This window comes from Andrographis paniculata, unplaced genomic scaffold (genome assembly GCF_009805555.1).
Source record: "Andrographis paniculata isolate CXL003 unplaced genomic scaffold, ASM980555v1 Contig98END, whole genome shotgun sequence".
NCBI lineage: Eukaryota > Viridiplantae > Streptophyta > Magnoliopsida > Lamiales > Acanthaceae > Andrographis > Andrographis paniculata.
In genome coordinates this window covers 36,555-56,673 of record NW_026137637.1, presented here as the reverse complement: position 1 = coordinate 56,673, position 20,119 = coordinate 36,555, and the positions used below count along the sequence as shown (strand labels likewise).

Below are 20,119 nucleotides of genomic sequence, written 5' to 3'. Positions count from 1 at the left end.
TTTCTCAAAACTCGTGTCCGATCAAATGAACACAATTAGATAATAGAGGGAGTATATAAAGTCAAATGGAATAATGTTAAAACTTTTTACACACTTTCACTTATCATCAAGGATGACCATTTGGTACATAGTAGTATATAATAATCACTCTGTTCATCTCTAATGTTTAAGTATTTTTATTTTTATCGGTTCAATGTTTATATTTTTTTTAGTAATTGTAGAATATATCACTAATTACTAATACTTTTTTACACTCTTTTACTAGTTTACCTTCACTTTATTATCACTTAGCGTTGCGTTTGATACACAAAAATGAAAACAGAAAAAAAAATAAAAATGTATGAATTAATTATGAAAAACGATAAGTAAAAATTAATTTATTGAAGATTTTTTTTTTTTTTTTGTGAATAAATATTGTTATATTTAATAGTAATTTTTAAATAATAATAATTTTGATATGAATTTTTATAAAATTATGAACAATACTTTTTTATTAAAATTATAAAAATTAAATAGTAAAATAAATAAATAAAAACATACATGTATACAAATTCATTTATCTTCGATTTTTTCATTTCTATGCAAATAGAAGAAAAATAAAAATAGAGTAATGAAAATATTTATTTTTGAGGTTTCATTCATCTGACACAAATGAACAAAATAAATTGAAACAACAAATTTCAAATTTCTGCTACCAATTCTCTTTACCAAACAATTTCTTATGAAATAAGCCAGGGGCGTTCTTGGTATTTCAAGGCTTCCACCACAAGCAGCAAGATTTGGTGCTGGGGGCGCATCCGTGGTGCCCTTCTGGTGATGGCTCTGTGCCGAATGTTAATCCATGTGAGCCCCCCGCTGCAGCGTATTCTCAAAGCTACCGCTACCCTCCCAGATACCACTCCAAGGCTCCACGTAATTTATTCGCAATCATCGTCCTCGTCCATGGAAAATCCACCGGAAGGTTACCGACGAAATGTCGGAATCTGTCTTGTTAACACCTCTAAGCAGGTGCCGCTTCATCACATTGTTTGCTGTCTTTGGATTTCTGTTTGACGATTCCATGTGGATGATAGGTTTTTGCTGCATCGAGGCTTGATATTCCAGATGCTTGGCAAATGCCGCAGGTAGGCTTTACAGTTATAGATTGGGTTTCTCGATATTAGATTCTGGAGTTTGATATATGAACATCAAAATTTTCCTACAGTACACGAAGGAGTCTTCAGCAGCAATGTGTGTTAGTGTAGTAAAAATTACCGCGATTATTGCAGTAATCATCCCATAGTTCTTTCTGTGAGGACTGAAGTAGTTTCGTATCACTCTCAGAGAATATTAATTCAAAACTGATGTGAGCTAAATTTCTTATGAAGAATTCTAGGCTGAAATGTAACTACACATCCACTGCTCGCTTCTACTTATTGATTGGTTCAAGATTGTATTTGAGGCCCCTTTTGCGAATGTCAATCTAACATTTTCTGTAATGTTTGATTGTTAAAGTGTGTATGATTCTGTAGGGTGGGATAGATGAAAATGAGGATCCAAAAAATGCTGCCCTTAGAGAATTGAAAGAAGAAACCGGTGTTACTTCTGCTGATATTATTGCTGAGGTATGGAGATACAGCGACTCAAATCCTTACTATTGTGTTTGTCAGAATAATTTCTATGCATTTTTCTTTCAGGAAACTATAAAGATCTAGCTTTATAAACCAGTAATAAGATTTGGTTACTGTTGTAACATCCATGTAGAATTTGAATCCTACAAGTTAGACTTTACTAATCTGTGTTAGTGTGACAAGCTAACTATAATATCTATAATATTAGGCAAATATAAAAATGGCACAGCTCTTTCTCCTAACACATCAGACCTACTCTCCGCTTTTCCTTGTATTTGTGTTGTTGTGTGCTTGTTTTGTTTTACTTAAGGAAAAAATATATATATTTATTTGTATAAGATGGAAAATTTCACATAAGAAAGTTATTAAAAAATAAAAAATAAAATTAGATGAGGATGCTGCAATGGTTTAAAAATTTGATGTTGATGGCTATGGATGAATATACAATCAGAAACTTTTATGCCATATTAAGCTCTGAATATCTTGAATTGAAGAGCTTAATATAAAGTGGTAAACACTTTATGTGATATCAAACAATATATATACACACACACATATACTCACTGCATATATGTCAATATGGTAATAACACCTGAATCTTGTAGCCTTTTGTAACATCATATGTTTATATGTATGACTGACGGTATGTCTATATTATTGCAGCAAGTAATGGAAGTTTTTCTTTAGATGATAGTTGAAATATTGCTCAAACATAAACTAAAATGAACAGATCTTTTACTCTTCTTGAACATACCTGTTTGCTGGAACTCTTGGATTAAATTGTCACGCTAATGCAGATCTTCAGTTATATGTGCTACCTAATTTCAGCTTTATATCAACCTTTATGATCTCTGTTCAAATTCATATTGGCTTTTATCAATTGCAATCCAAAGAAAATAGCTCTATAGATCCAAACCAGTGTGGCCACGAAGTCATCTTGTGCAAAAGTGTACTGGTGAACAGAGAAAAGTTTGCCGTGTTTTGTTTGAGTCTGAGAATACATATATATATCTTTAATTCTTCTGGAACTTGAGTGTGTAAGAACTATTCAGAAGCGATTTTTAACAGTGCAACAACTAGAGCTATTGAAGAAATACCTTTTTCTCCCTTGATTCGGCATATGGATGCAAAGAAGTGCTCTTTGTTGTTTCTAAGTTAATTTTTTTATCTGCAGGCACCATTTTGGTTGACCTATGATTTCCCTTTAGATGTAAGGGAAAAACTCAAGGTGCAATGGGGTTCCGACTGGAAGGGTCAAGCCCAAAAATGGTTAAAGTCGCTCCATTTCTGTTAATCTGTGTGTTTTTTAAATTTTTTCCTGCATCCACTTAGAAGAATCCTCTTTCCAGTTTTGCAATCTCATTGAGGTAGGACAAGTCAGTGTCAGCCTAGGGAGCTTTTCAAGTGCATGGTATCATGGACTTCCCATCAGTTGGTTAAATGGGAGATTATGACGAGTGAAGATGGCAAACCATTAGATGGTGTTACATTAATTTACAATTTTACATGGAAATGGTGTTATGATTGGTTATTATTAGGGTATTTTATGTGTCATACAGTGATATTTTATTTGGCACCAGAGCATGAATGACGACAATTAATTATATTATGAAAGGGCTAGACGGATTGTAGTAAAGTAGGCGGGGGACCTGTAGTGTAGCAATTCTGGCTATATGACATTATTTGGTGGTGCCTAGAAGATCTGGTTAGACTGTTGGGAAGCTTATTTGTCCCAAAGACTTTGTATCAACTTTAATAGGCATGTATCGTGGGGTCTAAATCTTAAAAACCTCTTTTTAAAGAAGAAGAAGAAGAAGGAAATAATGTGATAGGCAAGGATTAAATGTGATATCAGATAAGGTCTGGCAAGTTTGTTTTGAATTCCTGTGGCGGAATTGGTTTATTAGTTAGAATACAAGAACTGGGTAGTGTTTTCTTGTGTGTGTAATTTGAGCAGCCTTGCTAACATTAGTATATTCTTAACAACTTGAGGTTTCTTTTGAAATTTACTGGGAAGGATGAAGAGATCAATCTCTTGGGTGATGGGACTGAAAAAGCTGAGTTCGGAAGCTGGTCGTGGATTTCACCCCAAGAAATAGTGGACCGGGTCTGTCTCATTTTTAAAGCAGAAAAGCATTGAGAAAATTTGTTTGTTGAATTGTTGTTTTTCTGTTCATTGCAACTGAAATTGGAATGCCATCCATTCATTGCTTTGCAGGCAGTTGATTTCAAGAAACCTGTGTACGAGCAAGTTTTGAAGTTTTTCTCTTCATATCTTGTATAGATCAGATCACATCAGGTCGATATACGCCATATATCTCTGGTTCTGGTTGATGCCTAATGGGAATAAGCATAAGGTACAACAATCAATAATAAGTTGAGTTAAACTTGCAGTTTATGGTGAGTGATTGTATAACGTAAAATATAGTAATTGGCAAGCCCCCATTTCCAAGCAGCAGCAGGGAAAATGGGAGTTGCCTCCTCCCTCCTGGGCTTGGCCTGCTTTGTAGCATCATGATGCAATACATACATACATACATAAATATATGCATGGGCTGGACGTGATCCCAGCTATAGTTAGTAGTTAGTATGATTATACTTCACCACTTGGATGGGATGGGTCATAGATAGATAGATAGCAGTAGCATTTATTCACTGGTAGAAGAAGACGGGAGGAACAGGGCACTGTTAACTTGTTAATCTACTACTCCATTTTTTTTTATATATCGAGAGGTATGGCAGCCATCCAACCAATTAAGCTAATCTAGGTATGGCAGCCATCCAACCAAAACTACTACCTATTAAGCTAATCTATAAAAATAATAATAATAATAAGACAACTATGTTGGTTTTGAAATTCAGTATAATTTATTATTTTTTTTTTTTACTTTAAAAATTGTAAGTCGTTTTTTTATATTTTAAAAAATATTAGCAGGAAACTTCTATCAAGTAAAATTACTTTATCATTACACACTCAAATTTTAAGGTATAGATAAGTTTATGCTGAATTTGGAATAGAATAATACAGGAGAATAATAGCTACGTCCGCCTCCACCTTTGACCTTTGACCCATTTATATTCATTGTTGTCATTATATTATCGTTAGTATTATTATATTAAAAGCTGGCGGCCGCCCGCGCTGCTTGAATGCTGTATCATTAACATTATTGAGGTTTTATTTCAACAATTTTCATGAAACGTGATTATTATATATGCACATACTTATGCTACAGTGTTTTTTCAAACAAAATTTTAGAAAACTAATTCCCATTGTCAAGGCATCATTACTTATTCCCCTGGTTGTGTAAGTGGAAGTTAACTCGTAGAAGATAATGTTTGGAAGTTAGATTTTCCGTAACTTCTAGAAATGAACGCACACACTCACGTATCCTTGCAGCCGTTATGGAAATGGAATGCAATGGAACGATTCCTTGGACGGTAAGAAAGACGGGCCAAGGTGATCGAGCTTGGGCAAAACACATTTTTCCGTTTGATACTTGGCCGTAAATACAAATTTAATTATGCAAAATTTTATAAAAATAAAAGAAGTAAGTCTATTAAATATTTTTGTTTTTGTTTTTATTGTTATCTTTATATAAAAACTATAAAAATAAGTAAATGATTATTTATTTATTTATTTTATTAAAAAAATTATTTAAATTTGTATAAAATTGTTTAGGTTCATATTTATAATTAAATATCATTTTAAAACCAATATAGTATTTTGTACAAACTTTAAATTGAGATAAATTTCACACTATAAATAAAATAAAAGATGTTTTACATCTCATACGTAAGACCCACTCAAAATCCTTTTATTTCTATCTCTCTCGTCAATTAACAGATATTTTTATCTACCTTTAAAACTCCTCATTTTTTTTTATAAAATTAATTTATGATAATAATAAATAAATAAATATATTTTTTTATTCATTTGTATTATACTCCCTCCGTTCCAATACAATAGTCTTGTTTATCATTTTTATCCATTCTAAAACAATAGTCTCATTTTCATAAATAATCATATCACCATAAAACTATCTCTACTTTTTTATTATTATTACACAATTGCCATTATTTTTTATACTAATATACTCACAAGGGCAAAAAAGTTATTTATCATTATTTTTTACCAACTATTAATATAATATTAATATTTCTTAAATATCGTGTCAAAACACAATAAAACTATACTTTTAGGACGGAGGGAGTATAAAATTTTATTATTTATAAAATAATATACATATTGTATATATTTTATTGAAATATAATTTAAAAATATTTAAAATACCAACAACATTACGTGTGTGTATATATATATAAAAAGTAATAAAATATTATTTTAATTTATTATTAATAATTTAATAAGTTACACTATCTAAAATACGATGTTCCTAACAAAATGATCATACGATGTTCCTAACAAAATGGATCATTTTGGAGGAACGAAGTGAATATAATTTATTCTAATTTTTAATTATTTATTGATCTTTTAAATATTATTATACCCATCCAGCATTTACATTCGAATCAAATCACTCTGTATCACACTCAATCTTTAAAAATAAAAGAAAAAAGAAAGAAATTGTCGGCTGACTCATTATAATTGAGCAGCTGCATCGATGGTTCTCCTCTGCACAGCGATTTCCACATCAGCTTTTATTTAATAAAAAACAAAGAAAAATTCGAAATTGCTTTTGAGATGATATGCACCTCAATTTAGGAGCAACTTTTTTATAATTAAATACTATCGTATATGATATAATAATTTTATTTATAATTTTTGTTCATATTAAATAATAATTTTATTTTAATAACTATTTATATTATTTTTATTTTTTTATTATAAAAATAAAAACGTTTTTTTTTTTTTTTTAAATTTTATATTTTTCATTAATTATTAATATAATATTAATATTTTAAATAAAATTAAAATTTCTAAATGGGGAAAGTATTATTTAGAGTAAAAATCATTTTTTGTTCCATTCAATATCATAATTATCAATTTTAGTCTCATTCAAAAAAAATTATCAATTTTGGTCTAATTCAAATGAAAATTTATCAATTTTAGTCCCAAAATAGGTTGACTGGGATTGAACACGGCCGTGTTGAATGACTCAGAAGGTGACTCGGCGTCCAAAGCAGCCAACACAGCCCTGTTGATTACCCTGCACTTCCCGTGTTCCTGGCCGTGTTCTGAACACAGCCATGTTCCTCTCCGTGTTTCTACCCATGTTCTCAACAGCCATGTTCCTGTCCATGTTCTCAACACAGCCATGTTTTAAGCCATGTTCACGACTATGTTTTCAATATATTCATATTGTAGGTCATATTTATTATTATTTTCACTTTTTTGTTAGGGTGTGTTTGTTTGGAGGTTTGGATTTTGAGTTGGGATTTGAATAGTAAAAATTTTGAATTTGAATAGTTGTATGATGTGATATAAATAGGGTTTGATGTGAATGTAAAATTGATTTTTAATATAATATAAAAAATGAAAAATAGGTGTTTGATTTGATGTTTTTGGGGGGAAAAAATTGGATGAATAGTGGAAATCCACCAAAATCCTTCAAACAAACACACCCTTAAAATTATTTGCTATAAATATATACATTTATAATTCAACAAAAATATTTTTTACAATTATTTCATAATATAAAAATAATCAATTTTTAATATTTTAAAAATATATAGAAACAATAATATATTAACATATATTTTTAATCCCACTTACTATGTCCATATTGCAATTTCTGTCTGTCACACATTCTATACACTTTCTTTTTAAATAATTACACACTATTTTTTAATTTATTTTTTTTAAATTTTAATTTGTTATCTTAATCTTAATTTATAATTATTTATATTATATGATAATTATTTTCACTAATATATTTTTAATTATCTACTAATTATATTTATCATAAATTTTCGTGTTATAGTGACCCAAACATCCAATGTGAGATGGAGGAAGTTTATTTTAAAATATTATTTTGAATAATAAATTTAATTTATAATTTATAAAAATAATTATTTTAAAATAATATTTTAAATTTTTTACTATAAATTTTTAAAAATATATATAATGTAAAAATATATATTAATATATTATTATTTTTATATATTTTTAAAATATTAAAAATTGATTATTTTTTATATTATGAAATAATTATAAAAAAATATTTTTGTTGAATTATAAATATATATATTTATATCAAATAATTTTAATCAAAAAGTGAAAATAATAAAAAAATATGACATATAATATAATTATATTGAAAATATGGTCGTGAACATAGCTTAGAACATTACACTGTTAAGAACATGGACAGAAACACGGGCAGGAACATGGCTGTGTTCAGAATACGGCCAGGAACACGGCCGTGTTCGTAATCAACACGGCCATCAAAATTAATAATTTTTTTTAATATGACCAAAATTGATAATTGTGATATTGAATTGGACAAAAAATGATTTTTGCTCTATTATTTATTTAGTTAACTATTTTTGCTCTATTATTTATTTAGTTAACTATTCTCAATGAACCATGTATAATAAGTGCCATACGACATTGAATTTGAACTCATACCGTGACGCTTGTACGTTCATACAAATCATATCTTGTCTCTACATCACAGAGGAAATAAAGAGAAACTTTTGAAGAGGTTGTGTTTACCAATTTCATTACCCACCCGACCCGACCTGCAGGCCGCAACTAGTCGTGCCGTGCGTTTGTTTTATAGTCTATACTATATCCCCTCCCTCTTCTATAGTCTCGTGCTGCTGCCGTCGCCTGGGTTCTGGAAGAAGGAGACAGCAAGGAGTTAACCATCGCGCTATCCCATACCCGCTTGCTTGCATTTCACTCAATTCATTATATATATCAATCAGAAGATCTACATTCCTCAAGCATATATTGGCTTGCCTGAAAGTTGCGGGCTTTTCATATCGTACTTAGTTTTCTCTGCCGCTTTTTCATCTTTTCCCTTCCCTATTTCACTTCCTTCGTAATCTCTTCTCCCAAATCTGTCGGGGCCGGGTTCTTGGCCATGGAGTCACAAGGGTTGATCGCCGGAAAGAAGAGGGTGGTGGTGGTTGGCGGCGGCATCGCCGGCTCACTCCTGGCCCGAAACCTTCAAGACCACGCCGACGTCTGTCTCATTGATGAGTGAGTCGCCGTTTCTCTCCCTCTCTATTATTATTATTATTATTATTATTATTATATTTTTGCTTTCTTGTTCTATATATCTCCTTGCGTGGCTGGGTGACTTGAGTCTGTCAGAAAGGCTAGTGTGGTGCCTTGATATCGTTTGTAGGTAGACGCACAGAGTAAACTGTACAAGCAGGCAGACAATGGAACAGAATCTCATGGCTGCTCATCATTCCAACAGTTTGTCTGTTGCGATATTTAGTGGCAAAGAGCCTGCTCATTCCTCCTCCATGGATGGATTTAGAATAACTAACTAGGCATGAAGAAGAGTTGCTCTATCTTAATTTTTTTACCATTCGGTTCTCTCCTCTGTTTGCTGCAACCAAAAACTGTTCTGCTTCCGATAAAAAGAAAACTGTTCTGCTAGTGAGAGAGTGCATTTCATCCATCATAGACTAAGCTACTAAGGCTCTGGGGGGTTCTCAGGACCCATTTTGTTTAATGCATCGAAGCATCTTTAGAGTTGCAATTGTGCATATATCTCATCTCTTTCGCTTATCTCATTTTCATCGGTTGGGCTCTCTTGTATTATGGTTTTTTCTTGCTTATCGAAATGGATTGCAGAAAGGAATATTTTGAGATCAGTTGGGCGAACTTGAGATCAAAAGTTGAGCCATCATTCGCACAAAGAGCTGTCATCAAGCATGAGGAGTACCTGCCTAATGCTCGTATCATTGCATCAGCTGCAACTGACATCACTGCAAAGGAAGTTTTGACGGCACAAGGCCATCAAATTTCATATGATTATCTTGTCGTTGCTACTGGTCATGTGAATGCCGGTGCAGACACAAAAGATGAGAGGCTTAGACAGTTTCAAGCAGGTGACAAACTTGTACATGCGTAGGTAGCACTTGATTGATATTAATGTTGCTCATGCCTTATGTTTGATCACACGTTTTACATTCATGCTACATGCACTAGTTTAATGGCATGCTGTACTTGGACTTCCCAGAGTCGAATCTTTATGGTTTGTTTTTCTGGTTGCAGATTATGAGGAGATAAAATCTGCGAATTCAATTTTGATTGTAGGAGGGGGGCCAACCGGCGTGGAGCTAGCAGCAGAGATTGCTGTTGACTTCCCAACCAAGAAGGTAGTGCTGGTACATCGGGGGCCGAGGTTACTGGAATTCGTTAATGAAAAGGCTGGGAAGAAAGCGCTGGATTGGTTGAGCTCGAAGAACGTGGAAGTGATCTTGAATCAGTCGGTGAAGTTGACCTCTGAAGCAAATGCAAATGGTGGTGGTGCTTATGAGACATCTGGTGGAGAGACCATCATGGCCGATTGCCATTTCCTCTGCACCGGCATACCGATGGGGTCATCGTGGTTAAGGGGAACTGTGTTGAAGGACAGCTTGGATGCTCATGGAAGGATAATGGTGGATAAGACACTAAGGGTGAAGGGGTACAGTAACATATTTGCCATCGGGGATATCACAGACATTCCGGAGCTGAAACAGGGGTATTTGGCGGAGTCGCATGCCCAAGTGGCTGCCAAGAATCTGAAGGCGTTGATGAGGGGTGAGACTGAGAGCAAGCTGGCGACATACAAGCGGGCGTCGGCAGCAATGGCATTGGTGTCGCTGGGGAGGAGAGAAGGATTGCTGCACGTGATGTGCATAACCACATTGGGCCGCGTCCCTGGCATGATAAAGTCAGGGGACTTGTTTGTGAGCAAGACGAGGAAGGGGCGCGGCCTCAAGGCCAAGTGAAAAGATAGAACCAAGCAAGCTTCTCAGTCCAACTTCCCCTCCCTCGAGTTTCAGTCTTAATAATCCAACCCATTGTTGTTTGCCTTCGTTGATTTGATTTGTCTCTGATGGGATAACACGTGCCTGCGTATTTTATACTAAAATTTCTGACTTGGCAGCGCCCCCAAACGTAGATCATTGTGATCGAACTGGGTTACCATATTCTTGTGTTCATTTGTCTTTGTTGTCTCATCTTGATTTCCTGGAAATTTCCGTAACAAGTGGTATCAGAGCCTAGTTCGTTGATAGGGTGGATTGAGAGGAATCGGGCGTTGGATCGTTGTGGGAATCCCTTGTGACCTGCGGAGGTGCCTTGTGTCGAAAGTCTCCTGGCGGTGTTGGGTCGGTCCCGACTGGTAGGTCAGGCAGCGAGTCCCTTTGTGATAGGCGGTGCAAGGTTGGTAGGGAAGGATAAGGGTTTCGGCAAACGCAGCGGAATATCCGATGTGCTCTCATATCAAGTGAACCTTAGGTTTGTTTGTGGGAGTCAAGATGGGTGATCGTCATGTTGTCAAGGTATTCGATGGTATGAACTTCGATTTCTGAAATATGCAGATAGAAGATTACATGTATGGTAAAGATCTAGATGCGGTATTGAAGGAGAAATTCGAAGACATGGATGAAGCCGAATACAAGAAGATCGACAGGAAGACGATGAGTGCGGTTCGACTAACTCTTTGGGAGAATGTCTCAATTTAGATTTGAGGCAAAAGGAAAGGGTGAAGATCAAGAATGGTCAAAGTTGAAGCCGAAGAATAAGGACAAGGAAGATGCAAGTCAGGTGGTATATTGGAACTGCAAGGGGCACTTGAAACGACAGTGCAGGGCGCCGGAGAAGGATCAGGGTTCAGCAAAAGCAACGGAGGAGATATCCGATGCGCTGATTCTGAGCGTCAGCAGTCCAATGGAGTTATGGATTTTGGTCGAGCGTCATTCCACTCATGCAGTGATTCGAGAATCATGAAATCCTATACCACATGTAATTTTGGTGTTGTCTATTTTGGAGATGATGAGACACTGAAATTTGTAGGTAATGGAATGATTCGAATCAGAACATCGAATGGTGGGGAGTGGAGATTGGACGAGATATGTTGAAGTGAAAGTTTCAAGTGGGAGATTGTTGGGATATGAAGCTTGATTATGTCCTAAAATCTAGGGATATGATTTGGATATTATATTTTAGATTTTAGAGATATAATTTGGATATTATTGTCAAAGGCTTAGGCTATAAATATCCATGTATTCTCACTTTAACATGTGACTGCGTACTTTATATTAAAATTCCTGGCTTGGCAGCGCCCCCAGACGTAGATCATTGTGATCGGGTTACCAAATGTTGTGTTCTTTTGTCTTTATTATCTCATCCTGATTTCCTGGGATCTCCGTAACCGTCTCTTTCCTTCCCCAACTTCGGACATGCATACGATGGATGGAGGGAAATCCTCGTTCATTGATGTGTGTGTATATATATATATATATGTACAAGCAAGCACTTGAATTGATTTTTGCTGTGTTAATAACAGAAATAAATACGCATATATATGTGTATATGTATAGTAAGTAATTATTTGCTCACTAATAATGGATGATGTCATGATATACATGGAGGTTTGATGAAGCCGACCGGCGAGGCCAGGGACTCGCGGGGCCGGCAAATTGTGCAATTCTCCTTCTTCTTCCTTCCTTCTTTCCTAACTTTCCATCAACAGATCTCTAATTTCCTCTGCTGCTGCTGGTGCTGCTGGCATATATAACAACTTCCAATTAACACGAGACGAGTCACTGTCGTTCCGAGTCAGTTCTGGATCCGACCGATTAGACAGACACACGCTCCTCCTCCTCGGGGCTGTACGCACACTGACTCCGCATGACACAGGAGCGGGGTACCAAGAAGTAAGAACATTGGGAAACTTTCCTGGTCTTCCCATCTTCCACCTGCAACTTTCCTACCTTTTGAACAGAGAGCTATCAGGTACGAGTTTTAGGTCACAGTTTCGAGATCCATAATCCTCTTGCATTGCATACGCATTGGGGGCACGGCACGGCACGCTGCGGGAACAGGAAACTTGACCAGGGAGAACATGAAGAGGGTTTTCGGAGCGAAGAAGGATGAAGGGCCCCCATCTTCCGTACAGGATGCCTCCGATCGGGTTTGCATTTTCGACCCTTCCAGTTTCATATGCTTTAATAGCATAGCATAGCATTTATGCTACTGAATGCCTGTCGTGTTTTCTGAGTCCCCCAAAATCCACCCAGTTTTGTGCTTTCAGCTCTTTCTCATCTGGGCTCGTCTCATGCTCGCGTTTTTCCTTCTTGGTATCTGCTTTTGTGACTCTGATTCTAGAATTCTACGGTTTTTGTCCCTTTGCTTTCGATTCGTTTATTTAATATGGTTTCATTATGATTAGAGATTTCGCGATTTAGTGGTAGGATGACAATGGCTTGATCTGGGGTTTTATAGCTCCAGCTAGCATAACAAGTAGCAAGCAGTGTGACCAAGTAGCATATTTCATTGAAGCATTGTGCAAACTATTTGATCAAGCTACTATTATTTACTTCTCTTGTAGTATTATTTTATTTTATTTTATATGTGCATTGACATGGAATTTTCTGCGCACTACAATCACTTCTCATATACCAAAAACCACAACACACTTACATGCTACACAGACACTTCTTTTCGAGTAAACTGCTTTCAATATCCTATGAACATTCCCGTGCTCCCATGCAATAAGCCTACCTAGGAGTGTTCACTTTGACATGGGGACCGAGAATGGTATCTTGTGTTTAGAAACTCCACCACCATATGCGGATTTGAACTTTAGGGATATTGAGAAAATGGTTGCTGTTATGGGTTTTCTATTTCCTCTTGTATTCTGGTTCTTATATATGGACTTTATATGGTTGTTCATGTCAGATCAATAAAAGAGGTGAAAATGTTGATGAAAAAATAAGAAGACTTGATGTGCAGCTTGCTAGATATAAAGAGCAGTTCAAAAAGATGAGACCAGGTCCGGCTCAAGAAGCTGTCAAAGCTAGAGCCATGAGGGTTCTTAAGCAAAAGAGAATGTAAGCTATCTAATTGTATTAATAGATATTCCTAACTACCCAGTTTTTAAGCTCACTAGTAGAAATTTCCTGCTTGTTGACATGCACATTTGTTTTGCTGGGATGAGATTTAATTGATGGATTATGGTTAACCATCAGTTTCAATCGTTGGCTTTATTCATCAGCATATCCTAATTCTTTTGATTCTTCTAACCGCTTAGCATTTAGTTTAATATAGTGCATATTAGTTATTAATGGGGAACTATCGTACTTCCTGGACAATGCCAATCAGGTCATGCGATTTAGTATGAAGTCTTGCGATATTTTTGCATCTTCTTGAATAAATTTTAAGTTGGCTCCTTGTATTAAGATTATTCATATGATTCCTTACATATCGTTAACAGGCATCGTGGGTGTGCATATGAATTTAAATCTAAGGATGCAATTAGATTCAAACCATATTTTTATTGCTCAACAAATGCACATTTAAATACATTCACCTACTTTTGTTTGTACATGTTCATTAATGTAGGTATGAAAGTCAGCGGGATATGCTGTATAATCAGACGTTCAGCCTGGATCAAGTTGCATTTGCTGCTGAGGGACACAATGATTCCCAAGAGACAGTATGTTTTATGAGCACATACATGCATTCTAATCCTGTATATTTAGGCTTTCCTGCATTAGTGCAATTTTTATAAGTTGATTTTTGGCTTGAAATTGTAGAGAAGCATCTTGAACAGCTTTCCTGCATTGTGTTGTTCACATGTATTGTAATGTTGTATTATTATCAGCCTCTTGAGAAGGTTATTACTTGTTGAAGGATGTTGCTGCATGGAACATTTATTGAGATGACAGCTGATGCATATTGTTTTTTCATGTTTACTAGAATTTTGGACTGGTAATTTGACTTTTGACTCAGCCTTTTCTAATTTGAATTGCATTTAGATTCTTGTTAACCTGCTTTGTAAACTTTTTATCAAATTTCCTAGAGAAATTCATGGGCCTCAAAAAATTAACTCAAGGATTTGTTTTCCTTTCTTTCTTTTATGGTAGCACCGCACAGGGCACATTTCAAGATTTTGCTGCTTATGTCTGTAGAGGTAGGACATCCATCTCATTCCTATTGAAGAAACAGAAGTGTGTTTTCATGTTTTGTGTTACTATGTTACCAATAGTGTCTCTGGACTTATGCTTACCAATCCACATTTTTGTATGCACTTAGTTTGAACAATTGGAAACTCTGATGCTGCTTCTGGCACAAATTCTTAATGCTGCCTTATACCTTCTAGGCGTCAACCTTGAAGTCAACAAAGGAGCTTAAAGGAATGATGAAGTCAAAAAATGCAAGACAAAGATGTTTTATTTCACCGCAGATTTGTCTTTTGTTCTAACAGAGTAAATTTTGCATTCTCATGATATATTAACCGATAGATTTAACTGTTTTAGAACTTAGAAGACAAGATGATGGACCTCATGGATGAGTAATGAGATCCAGGTGTCTCTTGGCAGAAGCTATAATGCACCTGATGACATTGGTTAGGATGAACTGTGGGTGGTAAGACATGTTCTTAACTCTCAATATGTATATTTTAAGAGAGTGCAGCTTGAAATCCTATTTCGCTAGCGTATCTTTTATTTTTGAAAATCTTATGAAGTACATCACAATCCTTAGATTTTACAGGAATGTTGAAGCTTGTATGTATGTCCCATAAAAGACAGCAATCATCTAGTAACAGCATAGTTTTGTTTGAGCTGTGACCAAGCTAGGGTTGTTTTTTCTGTATAATTGTTAATGCTGAATGGTGGATAACCATCCTGTGATTCTTTAATGTTCTGCATACGAGTGTGTGTGCGCGCGCATCTGTTGATTGATATTTTGGCATTTTTTACTTGTGGGATTTTATCTCCAGTTTACTGTTTCAATTTTATTTTTTTCCAGAAATATCCAATCAATCACTTATATTTTATTTATTTTATTATACTAAAATTTAATTTTACATTCAAAATATCACGTCAATACATGTTTATATCATATCAAATACTATTTCAATTCAAAATTTTACTATTTAAAATAAAAACAAAAAACTATAATCTTACAAGTAAATGTGGTTATGTTATTCAAAGCTTGATACTCTGAAGGGGATATGGGGTTTGAAATTGAGGTGAGGGAGTTCCTTCCTATGCAGTCCAACAAGGAACTAGATTTCACAATTGAACCTGTCATCTTCACCTCTATGGCATGCTCCAAATCTACAAGGCAGAGTGAACGCCCCTGTAATATACATATAATATATATAATATGTCTAATAATTTTGAGATCCTACTTTTTATATTTTTATCATAGGATAGAATACATTCTAGCTGTGATTTATCGACCATCATGTAGGAAAAATTGGGGCTGCCAGCTTTTCATTGCAACACTGCAAATTTATTATCAATACTTTTATAGAATGCCCAATGCCCTCCCCTCCCCTCGCTTCTGATGTGGTTACGCATAGAAGAATGAAAGATGAATGAATTTTTGTGCTCCTTGAGTAAAAGTTGAAACATCCTATTTAAGAAAATACTTGAGAAACAATAAAGTCCACAACAACCATTGTTTCTTTAGAGTATAATTAGAAGTACAAGGAACTTTGAGCAGCAACTTAGGGAGGGGAGACCAAAATTTGTCATTCAGTTATCCTATTGCAATCAGTGCTGTTTAATCATACTACTGCAGTTGCCATTAACTGGTAGAACAAATAAGTAGTAACTGGTGAACAAGGAGCAGCTGCACATTGTATTTTCGGAAACAGGAAAAATGATTGGGATCAGCTTGACTGGTGGTCAGTTTGGATAAGTTCCCTCATGTCTAATGCTTCCCACACGTTGTTTGAATGGTGGCCGGGTAAGCAGCAGAGTGTGGCCTGAAGTGGACCTTGTTGGATGAAATAGCTAAGTAGGTTTTCAACTTCTTTTCTTCTTTCTTTAGAGAAAGCCACTCACCTGAACAAAAGAGAGACATATTGATCAGGAACAATGCATGGCGAAGCAATTATGGTGATTTGCAGTAAATTCTTAAGATGTTAGAATCCTATTCTAGAAATCCTTCAAAACGAATGCAAATGAAGATCATATTGGTTCCAACACTTTGCAATAAGTCATGCAGCAAAACTATCCCCACAACCCAATCTAAGAAAACAAAAAACAATGCTTTGCTCATTAACCCACAAAGCAGAATTAAATGATACTGAGGTGAGTATTTTTAATAAAAAATTGCATGATAGATAAAAATTGAAAATACCTAGCAACAATTGTACGCGATTTACTCAGTATTTAACTAGCACAACTTTCGTGTATTGTTCGTAACTCTGGCCCGTCACAAATTAACATAGTTCTTTTGAGGACTTCTTGATGGTCCTTTCGAGAAACTTATCAATAGGTTACTCATTTTGAAGTTGAAATTAAAATTAGACTTTTAAAATTCTTTCATGAGCTCCCAAAAAAGAATGCTTACAATATTGATAAACTAAGTTAGACACAATAAACCAAGATCATGGCATGAGTAGTCTGCTAATGAAATAAACCTGAATTGCTCATATAAAATTATATAATTAATTATTCAAGCAGTGCAATAGTAGCATTCCCTGAAAACAAATAATGTGGGGAATGAATCTTGTAATATCTGATTTAAATGGATATAACTATAGAGAAACAGTAGAATCATCCTTATCGTCCACCATGAATTTCTCTTGCTGCATTATTCTCAATTGTTGCTTTAGTTTGTCGTTCTCCATTAACAAAGCGTTATGTTGCTGAATTTGGGATGCAATTCTAATAGTCAATTCTGACCCAAGATTCTGAATTATGAACAACTAAAAACATTCACTTCACCCAAAAATACAAGATAGATTGCAGAGAACAGATGCATTTATTTATCCTTCTATCTAAACTTGCACCTGAAGAAGATCGACGCTTCTTTCCAGTTCTGCAACGCACTGGAGTTTTCGAGCTCGAGACCTTTTCCCTGGGTGACTCTGTTAAATTGATTGCAAACCTCTTAAGAATGCATTGATAAATTAAGTGTACTATAGTAGTTTTGCTTTATTAATCGAACAAGAATAACGAAATATTGCAATTTGAATGTCTAACAGGATAGAGAAGTGTTGTGTAAGTCTGATTTGTTTCTACAAAATGTACAATCCTATTTAAATCGAAGAAAATAAAAGACAATATGGATAAAACAGACAACAAACAAACTCTTTTAGACAATTCACTAGAAAAGAGAAAACAAGGTATGCGCATCGATCCACACATAAATATAATGATGGTGTTGACATCCCCCGTAACCACTCTAGATGTGATCTTGGGCATTGCTTTTGCACTTCAAGCTGGCAGAATACAGAAAATCAAGGCCTGCTTCAGAAACAATATATTATTCTCTTTGCACCTAAGCTCTAAATTCTAATAGAAATCACATTCAATTTTCATATTTTCTAGCGCTCTCTTTACTTTGATTTTCTTTTTATGCAACATCACAGTTGCCTATAAAACCGTCCATTTTTCATACAAAACATTACACCCAACAACTATTTCACTCAAAAACCAAAACACAAACACAAAAACAAAGACTACGGAGATGAACCCTAAGTCATTCAATTTTTCAAGGAGCTTAATTTGGTTTTCTACCAGAAAATGACTTGCATACAGAATATCAACTTTAACGCACTTCTGATTAGCTATTATGGGCATAACCCCAAATACAATACTAGTAGAGTATCCATTGAACTTGTGATGATGTGGGAAATTAGACAGGAATAACATCGAGGAACTTTGTGTGCTCAACCAAGAAAATCAGGCTAGTTAAGATAATCTGACCTGGTAAGTGACGTATCAAATAGGATACATAACATTTTGAGGAAGCTAAATTGCCAAATGGCACAATCTGATCTTACTAAAAGCAAAACACATATAGTTTAGTAATATATTCGAGTGACAAGGGGGCAACATATACAGAAATCCTTAAATAATATTTCCAATCTTATTATAAAACAGCGAATGTATTGACTTCTGTATTAGTTATAGGTGAAACAGATTTGTGGTGTAATAAGAGTTCCTTGCAGCTTCAGCATCTTTATTTTATCAAACCACCACATGTTAATTGACAACTCAGTTATGCTATATTAGAAATGGTTGACATGTACATAGTATAAACTTAATTACATCGTTAAATTTCATTATAAGAAAATCCATGCTGAAAAAGAAACTAACCATCCCATTGGCTTGCTTCCAGTATTAATCTCACCTGCCAAGGCACAAGTACCACCAAGTGAACTAGAATAAGGGACTGAATGAGCAGGAATATCATATCCATCTAAATGTTGCAGAGGGTTCTGCAAGGCATACTCGGAAATTGCTGAAACAATTTCTTTTTCATGAGAGTCTAACACATTTTTGCATCGGGGGGAATTGGGACCATAACCACAACTAGAACCCAACCCATCATCATGTACGCAAAACTCTGTAACTTCTACTCCATAATGTTGATCCAGATCTCGAAATGTTGATTGACTGGAAAAAAGGGCCAAACAATCACTAGCAGCACGACGATGCAATGAGACCTTGTAATTTGAGTCTGATTCACTGAATAAATCATCAAGCCACTCTGGGTGGTTGTCTGATAAAGAGCCATTGAAGATGGGTTTTTGATGTCCACATATCCCTTTATGGAATTCACTATCCATGAATGAAGGTCCAGAAACAGGGGTTTCCGCTTGGTAGAGTGAAAATTTCTTTTGGACTGGACATCGGGGAGGGAGTTCAGCCTGCCTTGACATATGGAAGTTTGTTACCTGCAGAACATCAGGGTTCATGTTCCATGTCAGCTTACTTAGTCTCTAACCTTGAGAAATTATCATTAAATAGAAAGGACTAACAATTGGCTTAATAGTTAAGACAAAACGCAGCCTTGCTCTTCTTCCTTGTTTTCTATTACAATTAAGAAAACATCTGATCAAAACTCCGGGCACTCATTCATACCTTCGAATAAATCAATTAAGGACGGGATAAACAATGCAGTGATTCATTACAATCAACATCATATATAGGGGCCTCATCTCAAAGTATCAAGAGAGATATGCTCTAGTATCGACGGAACAGAATAGTCAATTCTTATTAAACATCCTCAATGAAAGAACAAATAATGCTGAAACCAAAGCTCCTCTATAGTGCTCATGTTTGTAATGTAAACGTATCCGCCTCGCTCGCTCATTGCAGCTGCTCCAGAAGGCAAGCGGTGTTTGTCTGTCAACCTTCTTAATCTTGCCAAGCAAGAATTTTTAACCTGCAGTGAGGTTCTTGTTGTTCTCTTCTTGGTTCTTTTTTTTTTTTTGGTTATTGATTCCGTAGTTCTGTGACATTGTTACATTTTCCTTTCAATTGCTGGTTTTCTCGCGGCTCGCGACATGCATTCTGGTTTTTGTTTGGTGTGAGACTTGTAAGCTTGAATGTCCATTGTCACA

The 20,119-nt window shown here is 35.2% G+C and overlaps 4 protein-coding genes across 11 annotated transcripts; 3 read left to right on the top strand and 1 right to left on the bottom strand.

The window, feature by feature from the left end:
- The first annotated feature begins 758 nt into the window (after positions 1-758).
- LOC127243734 (nudix hydrolase 26, chloroplastic-like) lies at positions 759-4,331 on the top strand. Of its 2 annotated transcripts, none has more exons than XM_051263897.1 (6): positions 759-1,008; positions 1,074-1,124; positions 1,512-1,604; positions 2,785-2,879; positions 3,628-3,717; positions 3,829-4,331. In XM_051263897.1, the coding sequence occupies exons 1-5, from the start codon at positions 817-819 to the stop codon at positions 3,707-3,709; spliced, it is 513 nt and encodes a 170-aa protein (XP_051119854.1). In that variant the 5' UTR covers positions 759-816; the 3' UTR covers positions 3,710-3,717; positions 3,829-4,331. The 2 variants fall into 2 exon arrangements, with proteins under 2 accessions (XP_051119854.1, XP_051119853.1); XM_051263896.1 differs by having other exon boundaries at positions 3,603-3,717.
- Positions 4,332-8,203: 3,872 nt separating this feature from the next.
- Positions 8,204-10,814, top strand: LOC127243829 (uncharacterized). Its single transcript, XM_051264017.1, has 3 exons — positions 8,204-8,778; positions 9,385-9,641; positions 9,808-10,814. The coding sequence occupies exons 1-3, from the start codon at positions 8,660-8,662 to the stop codon at positions 10,527-10,529; spliced, it is 1,098 nt and encodes a 365-aa protein (XP_051119974.1). The 5' UTR covers positions 8,204-8,659; the 3' UTR covers positions 10,530-10,814.
- A 1,335-nt stretch (positions 10,815-12,149) lies between these two features.
- On the top strand, positions 12,150-15,510 carry LOC127243830 (vacuolar protein sorting-associated protein 60.1). 6 transcript variants are annotated; one of them, XM_051264021.1, is made up of 5 exons: positions 12,154-12,718; positions 13,486-13,637; positions 14,149-14,242; positions 14,673-14,719; positions 15,066-15,510. In XM_051264021.1, exons 1-4 carry the CDS (start codon positions 12,650-12,652, stop codon positions 14,715-14,717), a joined length of 360 nt encoding a protein of 119 aa, XP_051119978.1. In that variant the 5' UTR covers positions 12,154-12,649; the 3' UTR covers positions 14,718-14,719; positions 15,066-15,510. The 6 variants fall into 6 exon arrangements, with proteins under 6 accessions (XP_051119975.1, XP_051119980.1, XP_051119978.1 ...); XM_051264020.1 differs by having other exon boundaries at positions 12,155-12,718; positions 14,909-15,510; XM_051264019.1 differs by having other exon boundaries at positions 12,155-12,718; positions 14,842-15,510.
- Positions 15,511-16,458: 948 nt separating this feature from the next.
- LOC127243937 (uncharacterized) lies at positions 16,459-19,435 on the bottom strand. Of its 2 annotated transcripts, XM_051264183.1 has the most exons (4): positions 18,870-19,435; positions 17,558-17,633; positions 17,339-17,458; positions 16,459-16,604 (listed from the first exon to the last, which is right to left on the bottom strand). In XM_051264183.1, exons 1-4 carry the CDS (start codon positions 19,433-19,435, stop codon positions 16,587-16,589), a joined length of 780 nt encoding a protein of 259 aa, XP_051120140.1. In that variant the 3' UTR covers positions 16,459-16,586. The 2 variants fall into 2 exon arrangements, 1 of the variants encoding a protein (XP_051120140.1); XR_007837067.1 differs by lacking the exons at positions 17,339-17,458; positions 18,870-19,435 and adding an exon at positions 18,477-18,575 and having other exon boundaries at positions 16,471-16,604; positions 17,558-17,635.
- Between the last annotated feature and the right edge of the window lie 684 nt (positions 19,436-20,119).